Genomic DNA, 19,637 nt, shown 5'->3' with positions numbered 1-19,637 from the left:
AAGTGCATTAATACTTAGATTTTATTAGCTAATGCACTAATACTTATTGCATAGTATATATATATATATATATATATATATATATATTAGCTAATGCACTAATATACTATATTATAAGCAGTTAATGCACTTAACTTTTGAATAATTATTAGCTAATAAAAGCTAAGTATAATATATCGAATATAGCTTTTATGATATTTCCATCTAAATATGATATTTCCATATAATACTTAACTTTTGAAATACAGAGCAAGTGTGTATGGGAACACCGCTATAGCGCGGATGTGGCTGCAAATTTCCATCTAAAAGCTCGAAAGCGGTTGTCCCATTGTTTCTCCAAAGCTAGAAAGTTGAACCAGAAGCCTAGCTGGTTGCTTCAGAATTTATGGGAGGATTTGCAAAGGCAATGGCTTACCGTAGAGTTCTTACAGAAGAGCGAAAAAGGAAAGAAAGCTCGGGCATCTAAGAAGGGAGGATCCTTGCACACTAGAGGTGCGATCAGCCTAGGGATGATAAAAAGAAGAATGGTACGTAATTGCTTAATTTATTTTAATTTCCAAAGTATATCTATTCTGTTTATTAACTAAAATTTATGAGTTTTCAGAAAAAAAAGTTGGGGCGTCCGATGAACCAAGATGAGCTCTTCAAGGAGACTCATATTGTAAAGAAGAAGAAAGAGACGGACCAAGAAAGGTGGGTCGAGGGCCGAGCCTCGACTGTACATGTAAGTTTTCACTTTTTATTAAGAATTTTGATTTACTTTTATATAAATTTTGAAATACTAATTCAATGTAATTTTTCTTATAGGGTCGCTTCACAGCTGAAGTGGAGCAATTCATACGCAGTCAGCCACCTAATGAGTCGGGCGAGCCAATCCAACTATGGGACGAGGATGCTGAGAGAATGTGGACGCAGGCTGCTGGCGGTCCAAAATGGGGGAAGGTATACTGGCTTCCTAATAAGAAATTCCATCGCTATAAGTGTGGAATGCAAGGAATAGAGACTTCCTCGCAAGCCGAGCAACTTGATGGGGAGAGCCTCTCCTCTATGCGGGAGACTGTGGCAAAGCTCACATCCGAGCTAGAAGCCGCCAAGGAGAGTGAAAAGCTTAGAGATATTCAGTACACTGGCATGCAGGAGCAGATCAAATCTCTCCTAGCTTCTGGCAGTTTTCTGATTCCCCGGTCTCGTGAGTCATCGCCAGAGGCTCGCCTTCCCCGTGCTCGTTCCTCCCGTCCTCCCCGTGATCGTTCTTCCTATCCTCGACAAATACACCATTCTGGATACCGTCTTGGTGATGAAAGTTCATCAGACGGTGATCATAATGATGTACAAAACAATCCTTGAATTTTATACACTTTCAGCTAGACAAATGCAATCGGTTTTCGAATGGTTTTGTAATAACAGTTAACTTATTAGTTTGGTTAGCTTAAAGTATAAAGTTCTATTGAACTTTATACTTTGTTGGTTATAATGTTGTTGTTGTGTTGTTGTTGTTGTTGTTGTTTATTGTTGTTGTTGTTTCTTTTTATTGTTGTTGTTGTTTCTTTTTATTGTTGTTGTTGGCATAAAATGCCTGTTTAGGAATTTTGGTAAGCTGGCAGGTGGTGTAGCTGCCAAAACAGGCAGTTTCTGCCAACAATATACCAAGAAAAGCGACCAACTCTGGTCGCCATTTGGTCGCTTTTCAATTAAAAAAAAAACAATTTTCTGGGAAATAGCGACCAAGGTTGGTCGCTATTTAACCCAGATTTCACAAAAAGCGACCAACTTTGGTCGCTATACCATTAAAAAAATGACAATTTCTGGAAATATAGCGACCAAAGTTTGTCGCATATTACTAAAAAAAAAAATTAATTCTTGAAGTTAACGACCAACTTTGGTCGATTATTTTAAAAAAAAAATTAAAAAAATTTATAGTAAAGCGACCAACTTTGGTCTCTATTTTCCAGATTTTAAAATATAATATTTTCTTTACAGACCAAAGTTGGTCGCTATTTTATGATTAATAATAAATAAAAAAAAAACGTAATTTACAGAAAGAGACCAACTTTGGTCGCCAAAATTATAATATTAAAATATTATAGCGACCAAAGTTGGTCGCTATTCTCTTTACCCGGAAAATTTGGTCCTTTTACCTGAGAGACCAAAGTTGGTCGCTAATTAGCGACCAATTTGGTCCCTAAGGTAAAGGGACCAGCTTAATATCAACCAGGCCTGTTTGGTCGCTTTTTGGTCACTTTTTGGCCAATAAGCGACCAACTTTGGTCGCTTTTCGTGGTCGCTAAAACCCGAATTTCTAGTAGTGGAAGAAGACAATCTTGGGGTGTGAGGGGATGGGTACTCATCCTTGCCCGACTATCGGAGAGATTACTCTCAATGTGGCTCGACAATCGGAGAGATTACTCTCAAAACGACCCGACTATCGGAGAGATTATTCTCAATGTGCCTTGACTATCGGAGAGATTACTCTCAAAATGACCCGACTATCGGAGAGATTACTCTCAAAACGGCCCAACTATCGGAGAGATTACTCTCAATGTGGCGTGACTATCGGAGAGATTACTCTCAAAATGGCCCGACTATCGGAGAGATTACTCTCAATGTGGCCCGACTATCGAAGAGATTACTCTCAAAACGGCCCGACTATCGGAGAGATTACTCTCAATGTGGCTCGACTATCGGCGAGGCCAACTTAAGGTGCAAAGGGACTCATATGTCCACCTTAAGATTGGAAAGTTATAGTTCCTTTTAAGGACAAACCCGCGAAGAGGCCAACTTAAGGTGCAAAGGGACTCATATGTCCACCTTAAGATTGGAAAGTTATAAAGCTTCAACTTTTAAGTGGCTTGGGTTATCGGAGAGATTACTCTCAAAACGGCCCGACTATCGGAGAGATTACTCTCAATGTGGCTCGACTATCGGCGAGGCCAACTTAAGGTGCAAAGGGACTCATATGTCCACCTTAAGATTGGAAAGTTATAGTTCCTTTTAAGGACAAACCCGCGAAGAGGCCAACTTAAGGTGCAAAGGGGCTCATATGTCCACCTTAAGATTGGAAAGTTATAGTTCCTTTTAAGGACAAACCCGCGAAGAGGCCAACTTAAGGTGCAAAGGGACTCATATGTCCACCTTAAGATTGGAAAGTTATAAAGCTTCAACTCGAAGACGACATCGACTTGAACACTTGGAAAACTTTGAAGATTTGGCTGACTTTGCAAACTTCAACTCGAAGATTTGGAGGGCTTAAACAATTCAACTTTAAGACCGACGAATTTGAAGACTGAAACTTGAAGACCGACGAACTTGAAGACTTCAACTTTGAGACTTGGAGGGCCTAAATATTTCAACTTGAAGATCGACGAATTTGAAGACTTCAACTTGAAGACCGACGGAATTAAAGACTTAAACTTTGAGACTTGGAGGGCCTAAATATTTCAACTTGAAGATCAGCGAATTTGAAGACTTCAACTTGAAGACCGACGGACTTGAAGACTTCAACTTTGAGACTTGGAGGGCCTAAATATTTCAACTTGAAGATCAGCGGATTTGAAGACTTCAACTTGAAGACCGACGGGGTTGAAGATTTCAACTTGGGGACTTCAACTTGAATACACTTGAAGACTTCAACTTGGAGACTTCGAGGGCTTAAATATTTCAGCTTCTCTTTTGCTTTACATTGTTCGACTTTTATCTTAGTCGAATAATTTTCAGCTTTACTTGCTTGTAACAAATGATTCATATCTTGTCGTGGGAGAGTCCAAATAATGAACCGTTTGATGACTTCAATATCTAAAATATATCCAATACTCAGAATCAAAAACCTTCAGAATCGCGCCGGATAATATTTTGAAACCAACTTTAGATTACACCATGTTGAAAATTTCAGATTTGCACAGTCTCACAAAAAAATTCATATCTCAGTGTAGAAATATCGAAATTGCAAACCGTTTGATTTCAAGAAAACTAGACTTCAAGACCTAAAACATATACAAAATTCTCAATCAAACAACTTCTGAATTGTCCCAGATAATATTTTGAAATCAACTTTACATTGCACCATGCTATCAATTCCAGATTTGCGCAGTCTCACCAAAAGATTTATATCTTGGTGTAGGAATGTCGAAATTAGGAACCGTTTGATTTGTTGAAAACTAGACTTCAAGATCTAGAATATATCTAAAATTCTCAATCAAACAACTTTGAAATCGTCCCAGATAATATTTTAAAATCAACTTTATATCACCACGCCATCAATTCCAGATTTGCGCAGTCTCACAAAAATTCATATCTTGGTATGGAAGCCTCGAGATCGGAAGATGTCTTACTTGCCATCAATAGAAATTTAAGAGCCATATTCTCACAAATATCTTGAGTTCAAGTCTCACTGAATTTGAAACGTTGTGCTAAGAAATCTTTTCCTTATACTTGTGTTTCCTTTTGATGTCTCTCTTCTCTTCCACCCCTTTTTTTAAGGCAGAGGGCAGACTTGGAGACCAACAAACTTGAAGGTTTGGCGAACCTGAAGACATGGAGAATCCCTGGACTTCAATGCAAATAGCTGACATCCTCCTAAAATCGGCCCATCGAAGATATCAATTTACCATGGAGGGTTGCCCTCTTTAAATCAAATGAGGTCAAAGTTCAGTAGGAGGATGGCATTTTAGCTGGATCTTACATTCCTTCATACTTCGTTCGAACAACAATTGGGGCAATATGTATCTTTTGAACTTATGCGACTGAACTTAGAATGAAACTCTAAGCTGCCTACGTAGCTCGGTGAAGAGGATCAAGTCATACCGTAGTTCAGACTGGGTAGATTTTTTTTTCCCCTTTTTTCTTTTTTTTTTTACGTCCTAACTTTTGCCTAGGCCGCCTCTTTCGAGATTTTCAACCTAGCGGACTTTTTTTTGGGGTCGTACACAGTTTATACTCTTGCGGGCCAGGAGTGTAGCAACATGCACTTTAGGCTCGTGCGTCAAGGAGCGTCATGACTTGTAGTTTAGGCTCATACGTCGAGGAGCGTCGCAATTTCAAGGATAATACTTCTTTAAGAATTTGCCATTGATGGGGCCAATTCTCATGCCATCTGCATCAACCCGCTTGTAAGCCCCACTTGAGTAAGCTTCTTGTACGACATATGGCCCATCCCATTTTGAAGTGAACTTCCCTACAGGTTTATGGGAAGTAATTATGGGTCTTCGTACGGCAAGGACTTGATCTCCTACTTGAAAGGATCTTGGGCGAACTCTTTTATTGAAGGCGCGAGATAATCGAGCTTGATAACATTCAAGACTCTGTTGAGCTTCCAACCTCTTTTCATCAAGAGCTTCCAACTCTGCTAATCGAAGTCGAGCATTTTCTTCATTAGTGATCCCTTCTTGAATAGCCAGTCGTAATGAAGGTATTTGACGCTCAAGTGGCAAGACGGCTTCGACTCCATAAACCAGTGAATAAGGAGTCGCTTGTGTTGGCGTGCGGTGAGTCGTCCTATATGCCCATAGAGCTTCTTCCATACGGTCATTCCAATCTCGTTTGGATTTGGAGACGACTTTCTTTAGCAAGTTGCATAGAGTTTTGTTGAATGCCTCAGCTAGACCATTGGCTGCAGCATTGTACATCGAAGAGTTACGTTGCTTGAAGCCAAAGAGATCGCAAATATTGTTCATCAACCTATTATCGAATGGCTTTCCATTATCCGTTATTATGTAGCGAGGAATGCCAAACCGATAAATAATGTTTACTCGGATGAAACTTGCAACATTTTTCTTCTTTACTTCCTTAAGAGCAACAACTTCAGCCCATTTTGAGAAGTAGTCAGTTGCAGCCAAGATGTATAGGTGCCCACCAGAGGACTTTGGCAGTGGTCCAACAACATCCAATCCCCAAGCGTCAAATGGCCAGGATGCAACAGTCGGGTGCAACACTTCAGGAGGTTGATGAATAAAATTCGCATGGAATTGACAAGCCTTGCATCTTCGAGCGTAGTCCAAGCAATCTTTTACCATCGTTGGCCAATAATATCCCATCCTTTTTATATGGAAGTGGAGCTTTGGTCCAGACTGGTGTGACCCACATACCCTAGAATGTGCCTCTTGCAAAGCTTGGAGAGCTTCTTCTTCTCCTAGGCATCGCAAGAGTACTCCCTCGAACGACCTTCTGTATAGAGTACCCTTGTAGTAAAGGAAGCGAGGTGCACGATGACGGATTTCAGTCCTTCTCCTCGGATTTTCTGGAAGTATCCCATAGCATAAGTAGTCGATAATGGGTTGTCGCCATTCTTCTTTCTCAACTTCAGAAACAGCAACAAGATGCTTGAGTTCGTTTTCTTCATCTTCAGCCTCATTTAGCAGCGGTACTACCCATTTTTGGCAGACGGTAACTTGCGCTTGGTCAGGCAGGGCTAATGATGAAGCTAGAGCAGCTAAAGCATCAGCCTTCTTATTTTCTTTCCTTGGCACATGCTGAATAGTCATATCACCGAGCCACCCCATCAACTTTTAAGCGTAATCATGATATGGGCGTATTTCAGGCTTCTTGACTTCGTAACTACCCAAAAGCTGATTGACCACTAACTGGGAGTCACCAAAGACTTGCAATTGCAATTGCTTCATATCAACGACCATTTCAAGCCTAAGTATTAATGCTTGATACTCAGCAACATTGTTGGAACAGAGTTGTGTCAAGGTGAAGGAGTAGGGCAAGACTTCACCTTGGGGAGTGGCAAATACTACGCCAGCCTCGGCTCCCCCACGATGCGCAGCACCATCAAAGTACATCTTCCATGGAGGTTGAACTTCAACGACCATTGCGTCCTCATCACGTAGTTCATCAGTTAGCTCCCAGTCATCAGGTATCGGATGATCTGCCAAGAAGTCTGCCAATGCTTGTCCTTTTATAGCCTTTTGAGGGATGTACAAAATCTCGAATTGTTGAAATTGGAGGTACCATCTCGCTAGTCGATCACTAAGAACAGGTTTTGACATCACGAACTTGATGGGATTTGCTTTAGAAACAAGACAGACAACATGAGCTTGAAAGTAGTGCTTCAACTTTTGAATTGAGAAGACTAGCGCCAAACACAACTTTTCAATTGGCGAATAATTCAACTCGTTAGGTGTCATCATCCTGCTCAAGTAGTAAAGAGAGTTTTCTTTCCCCTCACTATTTTCTTGGGCTAACAGTGCTCCAACAGACCTTTCCTACACGGCAATGTATAGTATCAATGGCTTTCCAGGTATAGGAGCTGCTAAAACTGGAGGCTTCATCAAGTAGGTTTTGATACTTTCGAAGGCATTGCTACAAGCTTGGTCCCACTTGAAAGGAACGCCTTTCTTCATGAGGCGACTAAATGGTTGGCACCTCCCAGCCAGGTTTCATATGAATCTTCTAAGGTATGCTAGCTTTCCTTGCAGACTTTTCAATTCATGGATATCTCGAGGCTCAAGCATTTTCAAAATGGCATCCACTTTGGCTTGATCAATTTCGATCCCTCGATGTCGGACAATGAAACCAAGGAACTTTCCAAAAGTAACTCCAAACGTACATTTCAATGGATTCATCCTAAGTTGGTACCTCCGGGGCAATTCAAATACCATCCTCAAGTCTTTCATGTGGTCGCCCTTCTCTCTTGATTTCACCACCAAGTCGTCAACATAGCATTCGACATTCTTGTGGAGAAGATCATCGAAAATTTTCTGCATAGCCCTTTGGTAAGTAGCACTAGCATTCTTCAAGCCAAAAGGCATTACCTTGTAGCAATAAATACCCTTGGGGGTGCAGAACGCAGTAAGCTCTTCATCTTTTGGTGGCATGCAAATTTGGTTATAGCCCGACGAACCGTCCATGAAAGACATTGCCTCGTAACCAGTAGTAGCATCGATCATCAGCTCTGGGATAGGAAGCGGGAATTCATCTTTGGGACACGCATTATTGAGGTCCCTGAAGTCAACGCATACTCAAATCTGGCCATTCTTTTTCCTTACAGGGACAATACTTGAAACCCATGTTGGGTAATTAACTTCCCGAATAAATCCAACTTCAATGAGTTTGTTAACTTCAGTTTCAATAAGGGGAACCAAGTCCGGTGTAAAGCGCCTTTGAGCTTGTTTAACAGGGCGAGCACCATTTTTGACTGCAAGGTGATGGACTGCTACTTTCGGGTCCAAGCCAGACATCTCTTTGTAACTCTAAGCAAAGACATCCCTGAACTCTTTGAGTAACTTAATATAAGTGCTCTCTTCATTAGCTTCTAGTAAAGCACTTAGGTAGGTGGGTCTTGGTTCTTCATCAGTGCCAAGGTTAGCTTCTTTTATGGCATCAACTGTCGTCTTCACTCCTTCTTCAAGTTCAGGTGGAGCATATTTCGCATCTTCATCTTCTTGAGGGTCCCCATCATTGAAGGATATGTGATAACACGGCGAAACATCCTCCAATTCCGCATTATCTTCCATTGAAGATGGATGCCATTCTCGACTTGTATAGTAACATGATACGAAGAACCCGCACTTTCTTCATCTTCATCACGTTCCTTAGTATAGACCACAATATATGGCTTTACCTTCATTACTTCTTTACATAAAACCACAAGTTTTATTTGTCGCCTCATTCTAGAAGGAACCAAACTTTGGAAATCCTTAGAGATCTCATGGATTTTGGGTGAAGCGGGTGTTCTTATGCTTTGAAAATTTCTCTGGAACTTGTTCCCCTTCTTTAGTGGACCCAATCTTTCAAACACGGAGGTCCTCACAGGTGATTTTCCAAGTCGATCAAAGACAGAAGTCTTGTTAGAAGCAGCTGATTCATCTTCTACAGTGATATAATTGCTGCTCACCCTTCTTATTGAGATGCGCACTGGTGACGGTTGTTTGTATCCCAAACCTTCACGTGGTTGCCTCGTTGCAGCTTTTGATGGGAGCTTCTTTAACTTTGACGGCTCATTGGGATTGTATCCAGCTTTTGCAAATAGCTTGTAAGCGTTAGGGTCAAAACCTTCATCTATTCTCTTTGTAGGGAGTGCCACATTCTGCAAACGATTTTGGGCTACAAACCCTGTAAGCGGCATTGAGGACGACTTTACTGCCTCAATTCGTTTGACCGGAAGATTTAACTCCTTTAGCATGTTAGCTTGGCGATTAAATGATTCACCTTCATCTTTCTTCCTTTTAGGGACATATTGGAGCCGGACTTACTTTCTTGCCATAAGACATAATATTCCCTCTATAAGATTTATTCGCGTTGGGTTGTACCTCCTTACTAACAGCTTTGGCTTCACCAGTAGTCACCTCTTCTCTTTTAGTTGAGGGCTCTTTATTCTTGCTTTTCATGCCATCATCAGCTTTCAGCTCCTTCACAATGCAGTTCTTCAAGTAGAACTTTGCATCGGCGAAGTGTGACTCAGCCTCGGTGAATGGCTCATCATCAGCAACTACCGTCTTCTCGACTTCACCCTCGTAGTATTTTAATCATTGATGGTAGGTAGATGGAACTACTTTATTCTCATGTATCCAAGGCCTCCCAAGCAAAACATTGTATGAAGTCTTCGCGTCGATCACATGCAGCCATGCACTTGATTGCATATCTTCAATACTTATTCCTAGCCCGATCGCGCCTATGGCTCTTTGCCCCCCTTGGTTGAATCCTTGGATCATCACACGACTTTATGAGAGTTCGTTCATGGGATTACCAAGTTCTTTCACAGTGTGGATTGGCAAAATTTCACTAAGGATCCTCCATCAACCAAAATCCGATTTACCCTTTCATTGCGCATATAGCCAACCAGGTACAATGGGCGGTTATGAGGAGTGTCACCTAGAAAAAGATCGTCATTTGTTAACGTGACCTTTTCCTCACAAGCATTAACTTCTTGAGGAGTGGAATCGATGGGCTTTTCCGAAGATGGTGCCAACGGTAGGTCATCACTCTTTTCTTCCCCTTTGTCAGCATGGCAACAAGAGGCATCAATGCCCTCATGGGAAATCTTCATGCGGAACCAACTTGGTAAAAACTCCTCCAAGGTCACTGGATTTTGTGGCTTTTGAGAATGGTGCATCTCCACTTCTGCTTTCTTCAAATGCCTAACTGGATTTTTTTTTCGTTGGTCTTTTTACCATCATCTTCCTTGTTGGTTGTTCTATTGATTCTTTTTGTGGGCTCCTTTTGTGGTGCCTACGACGAGTCACCAATGTCCAACCTTCATCATCATCAGGTTGATTGACTTCAGCTTTGTTGCTCTCCAGTAATTCTTCATCTTTACTTTCTTTAAAACCACATAAGTCATCCGAACTGAATGAGCCAAAGGTGATAGAGACTTGGTTTGCGCTTGCTTTCTCATCTTCAAGCACGATCTTCTTTTCGCGAGCCAAGTCCATGACTTTATCGTTGAAGACAAAACACTTCTCCAGACGGTGGCTTACAAGTCGGTGATATTTGCAGTAATTTGGGTCATTTGTTTTCCCAGCTTCATTTGGTCGCTTCATCTCCGGAAGCTCAATGAGATTTAACTCGAGGAGTTCTTCGAAAATGGCTGGCACATCAAAATCCAGGAATGGGTACCCTTTCTCCTGCATTTCTTTTAGAGTCAACTTTCCACTTGGCTTCTCTTGAAAAGAAGTGGATTTCATACTCTGCTTCTTGCTCACTTTCGTCGTGAACTTCATAGGTGACGTATTGACATTCATAGCTTTTTTGCTTTCAGACCTGGGTACGAACTTGCCCCACTTCCTGAATTCTTGCTTGTCATTCACTTTGCGAGGTTCATAGATGGGCAGCCTTTCATTTTCAGCGGAGGCCATGCTCAATTCCATGTCATGGGCACGAGTTGCAAGTTCTTCAAATGTGCTAGGCTTGATACCTTGCAAAATGTAGCGCAATCCCCAATGCATGCCTTGGATGCATATCTCTATGCCTGAAGCTTCACTAAGCCTGTCTTTGTAGTTGAGGCTTGCATTCCTCCAACGATTGATAAAGTCGATAACTGGTTCCCCTTTCGTTGACGAGTATTTGTAAGTTCTATCATACTCACAGTACGTCTCGTACTATAAAAGCGATTGAGGAACTCTTGCTCTAGTTGATCCCTGCTATCGATAGATCCAACCTCGAGGTCCGTGTACCAGTCAAAAGCATTTCCTTTTAGCGAGCGGACAAACTGCTTGACGAGGTAATCTCCATAAGTCCCAGCATTGTTGCACGTCTCCACAAAGTGTGCAACATGTTGCTTTGGGTTACCTTTACCATTAACTGTTGAAACTTCGGAGGTTGATAGCCAATAGGCATCTTCAACATATCGACCCTTGAAGTGTACGGCTTTGCATATGTAAGGGAGGATTTGGCAGCAACTTCATATTTGTTCTTAATTGTTCCTTAAATGAACTCCTTCAATTGATCGATTGGAATCATCCCTTCAGATGAGACAGGGATAGCCTTAGTTGATGCTGCTTGTCTTGGGGGAGAGTAACTCTCTAGAACCTCTGGGAGCTTGCCGGGTGCATGGGTGGATTCTTCTTCCATCAAGATTCCCACCTTGTTTGTTAGCTTGTCAATTCTAGCCTCTTGATTTTGCATGCATTTGGTCAAGCCAGCGATTGCTTCTGTCAAGTTTGTCAACTGCTCCTCCATAGATGAAGTGTTTGTCACCATGGCTTGCATGATTGTCGTGGACGACAGAGAGTAGCATGGATTTTCACACAGATTGATCCTTGATTGGCTCACACTATTTGGTGTAAGTGGTGAGGATCCATCACTTGAAGCATCATCACCTTCCTTCACTGCAGAGTGCTTGGATCCAGAGAGGTCAAGCAGAACAAGAGTTTTCTTGATCTTTTCAGCAACATCGCTTCCTCCTTCAGATGCGTTTGTGGAAGATCTTGTTCCTTTTGAGGATGAAGATCTGAAAACAGGGGTTGATGCGGACGACACTTGGGGTGCTTGTTGTCCTAAAGAGCTTGCTTTGCTCCTCGTAACTGGTCTGAAGCTTCCGAAGGTGACATCGAGGATGCTTTCCACATCAGCATAGAACCTGGAGTTAGCAGCCTTGGTGGAAGTTGAACCAGAGTTGAATTTCTTTGAAGCCATTTCAATGTTCTTGGACTTTGGTGATTGAAAAGTTGAGATGGGAGGTAGAGATTGTCCCACTGGGCGTGCCGGAATTTGTAGACAATAAATTTGAGGATGAAGAAAATAAAATCAAGACCGAAAATATCGCAACAATCGTAGTATTTTATTTCGAATATTTGAGTGTACAATCTCTATGATTCCTCTTATTCTACTTTCCAATAGTAAATAAATTCAAGGGCCTTTGAGCTTGATCTTGAATATGTAGTTGTTGCCACGAACGAGGATCTTGTTCTTGAGCTTTAGCTTGATTGCTTGAACTTGACCTTGATTTGTTCTTCGTTCTTGAGCTTGAAATTGATTTGTTCTTCGTTCTTGAGCTTGAACTTGATTGCTTGAACTTGAACTTGAACTTGATTGCTTGAAGCTTGAAACTCGTGGAGGAATTTGCAGCGTTTGATCCACGAGCTCTTTCTTGCTTCTTGTAATAACTTTTGGTGTCTTTTCTGAGTTATGAAGACCCCTATTTATAGTTGTGGAAGGGAGGAGTTGTGATAAGAATAAACTCTTTCCGACCAATCAAATTGAAGTGTGACATGGCCGCATTTGATTAGCCAGAACATGTCGCTTGCACACGTGGCGCGATTTCATTGGCCTTTTAGTGTGACTTGGCATGCCTTGTCATTTTGACACGTGGCATGATCCTATTGGCTCTTCCGCTTGACTTGGTGCGCCACGTCATTTGACACGTGGCACCAAATTGGGCCTCTAGGAAGATGACATCTTGGGCTTAATGAAGTGGGCTCATCACTTTAGCCCAATTAAATGGGTTAGCCCAATAGATTAAGACTTATTTATTTAATCCATATATATTGGACTTATATAATTAATTCTATTATATTAGCCCATATATTTATTTGGACCAATATATCTTGAATTTAAAATACAATTCAAATTATTTTATGGATTTAGTTTTAATAAAATTTATATGCCTACACATATTAACCCTAGATTATATGTAGAAACCCGAACCTTTCTCTGATTCCAATGATTGCGGAAGATCGTGGGTTAACTAGCACACAATCACACACAAAGAAAATAAAGAAGAAAAATCAACACAAGAATTTAATGAGGTTCGGCTAAGCCTAATCCTCGAGGCAAAAGCAGAGAGAGTTTTCCACTATGAATGAGAAGAAAAGCACAATACAATCTATAGAATCCCCAACTACAACCCCTATATATAGATCTCAAATAGTCCCAAACCTATAAGAGAAAGATTTCCCAATTTGACCAGGACTATAGGTTTTCCTTTCTCAAATCTATTAGGACAATAGGTTTTCCTAAACCTATAGGGATTATGGGTTTCCTAAAAATAAAAGAAAATAATTCAAGCCACAAAATAACAATATAGAAAGTTATCATTTATTGGAATGATTATAAAAAGAAAGAAAAATAATAATGACAACTTCTTTTGAATACCTTTTGTCTTATGTTAACATCCTTAACTTTAACTTAGCATTTTTAGCAATTTAATTTTTAATACTCTATTATAATAAATTTTGCTTCTATTTTTTTTTTCTTCCTATCGTCAGATGCTCTTTTTTTGAAACTAAATTATGTACCTTAAGAGTTTTAACAACTAGATAAATATTTTTCTTACATAATGATTTTGAAAAAAAATTGAAATAAATATACTAATATAGTAATTCAAAGACTTAATTTTTTATTGAGATTTGATGCTTTTATGATAGGTTAGAGGATACAAATTGTTTTTGAATTTTTTTCCTACTCGAACAATATATTATTCTCTTTATCAAATTGTGTAATATTTAATAACTTCATTTAATAATTGAAATATATATTTAGTTAGGTACAAAACCTCTTACTTTTACTAGTACATCTCGATATATTGTAAGTTCCCCAATAAGAAGAATGATTATGAAACATATTTCCATCGAAACTGCCGTCGGGTATACAAGGAAAAGAAAATATAATATTGCTCCTATTTTTCCAAATAATATCTATACTAAATTCCTTAATATTATATTAGGGTTTTCACATAATTTAAATAAGGAAAGATTTAATAATCAAAATTTTAATTAATTTTAACGTCTTAAATATTAGGAAAATAACTAAACTACAATTTTTTCTAATGTATGGTTTATTTTAAAAGGGTAAAAAAGACGAACGATATTTCGTTAATGGGTAGTTCCCCAATAAGAAGAATGAATATGAAACATATTTCCATTGAAATTTCCGTCGGATATACAAGGAAAAGAAAACGTAATATTACTCCTATTTTTCCAGATAATATCTACATTAAAGTCCTTAATATTAGGACTTTTCAAATAATTTAAATAAGGAAATATTTAATAGTCAAAATTTTAATTGATTTTAACGTCTTAAATATTAGGATAATAACTAAATTATAATTTTGTCTAATGTAAAGTTTATTTTAAAAAGGGTAATAAAGACGAACGATATTTCGTTAATGGATTTCGTACTTTTAATGTAGTATATAGATAGATTAGATTATCTAAAAGATAACTTCAGATAATTTTTCATAGTAAGTTGAATTAATTACTAAAAAAATAATATCGGTAACATAGTTAGTTATATTGATAGTGTTATAAAGACAAGATAAGATTTTTGCATGAGAGTACTATTCGATGGATTGATCAAGTTCATCCTCGAGGCATGTTTTGATTCACCAAGTAGTCATATCCTTTGTTTCGGCACCCAACACTCCTATAGGAAGTTGGCTTTGCTGAATTTTTTGTCTAATGTTTATGCTCCAGCATTGTTCTTAGTTGGTTTAGATTAACGTAACGATTCGATCGGTCGTTTTGAGAAGTAGAGCTCTGATCCCCTATTAATTGCTTCCCTTTACTTATTTCTGCTATTATGACATGCCGGGAAGATTCGTTTTGGTCTTTGAAGTATTTTGGGACACTTGGTCCCTAAATGGAGGTTTAAGCTTTAGGATTTGTACCGTTAGTCGGAACAGTGTGAAGACGACTCCGGAATGGAGTTCCGTCGATTCCGTTAGCTCTGTTGGGTAGTTTTGGGATTAGGAGCGTGTCCGGATTGTGTTTTGGAGGTCTGTAGCTCATTTAGGCTTGAAATGGCGAAAGTCGAATTTTTGGAGTTTTGGACCGGTAGTGGAATTTTTGATATCATGGTCGGATTTCGATTCCGGAAGTTGGAGTAGGTCCGTAGTGTTGAATAGGACTTGTGTACAAAATTTAGGGTCAATCGGACGTGGTTTGGTTTGTTTCGGCATCGGTTGTCGAATTTGGAAGTTTCAAGTTCATTAAGTTTGAATCGGAGGATGATTTGTGTTTTTAGCGTTGTTTGATGTGGTTTGAGGGCTCAACTAAGTTTGTATGGTATTTTAGGATTGGTAGGTATGTTTGGTTGAGGTCCCAGGGGCCTCGGGTGAGTTTCGGATGCTTAACGGACTAGTTTTGGACTTGGAAGAATTGCAGAATTTCCAGTGTTTCAGTTTTGGTTTTCTCTTCTGCGATCGCATAGGGGAAGACGCAATCGCGAAGCTTTGAATTGGGCAGTCCCCTTTTTGTTCTATGCGATTGTAAGAGCTCCTTTGCGATCGCGATGTTTGCATAACCATTTATTCGCGAACGCATAGCCCTTCCGCGTTCGCAGTGCAGAAGAAAGGAGGCTGGGCAGTGGGAGGATTTGCTCTACGCGGTCGCGTGGAGTGCTTCGCGATCGCGTAGGTCAGCTGGGCAGTGGTACGCGTTAGCGAGCATGTATCCGCGTTCGCGTAGTATGTTTTTAAAAGGCGGGAATTTTGTTCTACGTGATCGCATGAGATGTTCCGCGATCGCATAGTGTGAGCACCTGGGGCAGAATATAAATATTTGAAAATCGAGGGTTAGCCATTTTTATCAAAACATGAGTTTGGGAGCTCGGATTGGGTAACGAGTCTTAACTTGATTTTTGTTATATCCCACTAATCTATCATTGATTTTATCATTTAGTTTTGGATTTGGGGTGAAAATTTGGAGAAATTTGAGAAAAGTTCTTAGGCCAAAATTTGGGATTTTGATCGAGATTTTGGTATCGGATTTGAGTAAATTTTGTATGGTTAGACTCGTGAGTGAATGGGTGTTCGTATTTTGTGACCTCTACCCGATTCCGAGATATGGGCCCAGGGAGAATTTTTGGGCGTTTTTTTATTTTCTTGCCTTAGCTTTGATTGCATTAGCTAGATTAATTGCTTGTAGCTATATTTACGTTATGTAATTGATTTGGCTAGATTTGGGCCATCCGGAGCCGGATATTTGTGGAAAGAGCATTGTTTCGGATTGATTGAGCTTGATTCGAGGTAAGTGGCTTGCCTAACCTTGTGTGGGGGAACTGCCCTTAGGATATGGTACTGTTTGATATATGAGCGTCGTGTACGTGATGTGACAAGTACGTACACAGTCTATTTGTTGTAAAACTCCATTTTTCACTAAGTCATAAGTTGTTTCTCCTTGTTTGAACTGTACTAGCATATGTAACTACCTTGTTTAGATTAGAAAAGCATGCCTACGTGTTTTAACTGCCTATTTGAACTCTGTGCACCATGTTTAGTGAAATTTCCTGTTGCTCTTTGATGTGAACTTAGTCTAAACTGTAGGTTTCCTTGCTGTAACTGTTGTTTATATTGGTTGTACTGCATATTTACTTTGGGACTACGGAACGGTATTCCGGGCAATCCCCCAGCACTGCATCTATATTTTGGGACTACGGAACGGTATTCTGGGAGATCTGTCTGCACATCTACGTTTGGGACTACGGAGTGGTATTTCGGGAGATCCCCTTGCACATTTACGTTTGGTCCTACGGGAAGGTATCCCAGGAGATCCCCTGTTGCTATTACTGTATTTTGAGTTGTTGGCTTTCATTGAATTCTATTCCTGTTAGATTTTCGTATTTATTTTATTTTAATATTTCTTTCTATTTTATTTCATTATATTTATACCAGTAAGGCCCTGACCTGATCTCGTCACTACTCGACTGTGGTTAGGCTTGGCATTTATAGGGTACCGTTGTGGTGTACTCACTCCCTTTCCCGCACATATTTTTCGTGTGCAGATCCAGGTTCATCGTACCAGCCTTATCACTAGTTGCAGTCGCTGCTGCTCATTGGAGACTTCAAGGTACATCTGCTCGCGCCCACAGATCCTCAGAGTCCCCCTCTATCCCCCTATGTTCATTTCTCTTTCTTTCTGTAGAGATGATGTAAAGAATAGTTATAACTTCTTAGTAGCTTGTGACTTGCGAGTTTCTGAGATTTGGGTATTGTTCAGTTCATTTCTGAAGTGATAACTGTGTATGCTGAGTGGCATTTAGTTGCTATTTAGATAATTGTTACTGTCAGTAGTTAATGTTCATGCTTTTGTTTCATTTCCGCAATGTGTTAGGCTTACCTAGTCGTAGAGACTAGGTGCCGTCACGACAGTTCATAGAGGGAGAAATTGGGTCGTGACAAGTTGGTATCAGAGCTCTAGATTCATAAGATTCGTGAGTCACAAGCCGGTTCATCAGAGTCTTGCGGATCGGTACGGAAACGTCTGTACTTATTTTCGAGAGGCTATGGAACTGTTAGGAAAATTCCACTTCATTTGATTCCCTGTCGTGCGAGATTATTGACTTCAAAATTCAAAACTTCTGTCTACTATTCTCTCACAGATGTTGAGGATACGTGCTACCAGAGATGACCTACCCGCGCCCCTTGCTAGAGTTGCCCGATGCCAGGTCCGGGGTAGAGGCCGAGGACACACACGTGGTGCAGCCAGAGCACCTGCGCGAGCTGCTACACAGGAGCCACCAGTGGCTCCAGTCAGAGCACAGGCCCCTGATACGCCTACTACCACTACTCCAGCTCTCCAGGAGACCCTCGCAAAGTTCATGAGCATGTACAGCACTCTAGCTCAGGAAGGGTTGATTTCCCTTGCTGCAGCCACATCTCAGGCCGGGTGAGGAGCATAGACTCCTGCCGCCCGCACTCCAGAGCAGCGGATTCAGGTTGATCAGATCCCAGAGGTTATACCGGTACCACCTGCAGCCCCAGTTCAGCCCGAAGATAGGGCAGCAGCTTCAGAGGAGGAACAGTGTAGGCTCGAGAGGTATAAGAAGTATGACCCTCTTATATTCAGTGGCCAAGCGACAGACGATGCTCAGGGATTTCTAGAGGAGTGCCACCGTATCCTCCGCACTATTGGCATAGCAGAATCGAGTGGGGTTTCTGTCACTGCCTTCCAACTTCGAGGAGTAGCCTATCAGTGGTGGCGTACATATGAGTTAGACAGTCCAGCTGAGGCAGCTTCCCTTACATGGACTCAGTTCTCGAACATGTTTTTGAGAGAGTATGTCCCTCAGAGCCTCGGGGACGCATGGCGTGCAGAGTTTGAGCAGTTGCACCAGGGTACCATGATTGTTTCAGAGTATGCAGTCCGTTTTAGTGACTTGGCTAGACATGCACCGGCCTTGATTTCTACAGTTCGAGAGAGGGTTCGCCGGTTTATTGAGGGACTCATTCCCAGCATCAGGACTAGCATGGCCCGGGAGCTTGAGATGGATATCTCATATCAGCAGGTGGTGAGTATTGCTAGGAGAGTAGAGGGCATGCTTGCTCGGGTTAGGGAGGAGAGAGAGGCCAAGAGGTCTCGAGAGTTGGGCCATTATTTAAGTGCCCGTGCCCTAGTTGTAGTTTGTCATGGTAGGGGTTATGTCCCCGTTTATTCAGCTCTTCCAGCCGCTAGTGGTATTCCAGCTCCTCCTAGACCTCAGGAGCCTTATTATGCACCTCTAGTATCTAGTGTGCCTCCTGCACGGGGTGCTATCAGCGATTAGTCCAGCAGACCTGACCCGAGCCAGTCACAGCCACCACGTCCTCCCAGAGCTGTTTTGAGTGTGATAACACTCGCCATATGGTGAGGGATTGCCCCAGACTTAGGAGGGGTGCACCTCCACAGACTTCTCAGCCACAGCGTGCTCCACCAGGTCCTCAGGCTATGATTATAGCACCAGCTGCCACCCCACCTGCTCATCTAGCCTGAGGTGGAGGTCGGGGTGGTAGAGGTCGCCCTAGAGGGGGAGGCCAGGCTAGATACTATGCCCTTCGTGCTCGTACAGAGGTTGTTGCTTCCAATTCTGTCATTACAGGTGTTGTTCCGGTTTGTCATAGAGATGCATCTGTTCTATTCGATCCAGGCTCCACTTATTCTAATGTGTCATCTTATTTTGCCCCGCATTTAGGCGTATCTCGGGATTCTTTGAGTTCCTCTGTTTATGTGTCTACTCCTGTGGGAGATTCTCTTATTGTGGACCGCGTTTATCGGTCGTGTTTGATTACTCTTAGTGGTTTTGAGACCATAGCCGATTTATTATTGCTCAGCATGGTAGATTTTGATGTTATCTTGGGCGTGGACTGGTTGTCGCCCCATTATGTTTTTCTTGATTGTCATGCCAAAACTGTGACGCTGGCTATGCCAGGTTTACCGCGATTAGAGTGGAGGGGTACCTTAGATTACACTCCCAGCAGAGTTATTTCATTTCTTAAAGCTCGACGG

General features: G+C 41.2%; 1 protein-coding gene across 1 annotated transcript in view; it reads right to left on the bottom strand.

Moving 5' to 3' along the window:
- Positions 1-18,995, bottom strand: part of LOC109218586 — a 40,292-nt gene extending 21,297 nt beyond the window's left edge. Inside the window, exon 1 of the mRNA XM_019382965.1 lies at positions 18,929-18,995. Coding sequence (XP_019238510.1) covers positions 18,929-18,995 — 67 coding nt within the window. The remainder of the gene's footprint in view (positions 1-18,928) is intronic.
- Positions 18,996-19,637: the final 642 nt, after the last annotated feature.

This window comes from Nicotiana attenuata, unplaced genomic scaffold, assembly GCF_001879085.1.
Source record: "Nicotiana attenuata strain UT unplaced genomic scaffold, NIATTr2, whole genome shotgun sequence".
NCBI lineage: Eukaryota > Viridiplantae > Streptophyta > Magnoliopsida > Solanales > Solanaceae > Nicotiana > Nicotiana attenuata.
The sequence above is the reverse complement of the archived record's forward strand: the minus strand, read 5'-3'. Positions and strand labels throughout refer to the sequence as shown.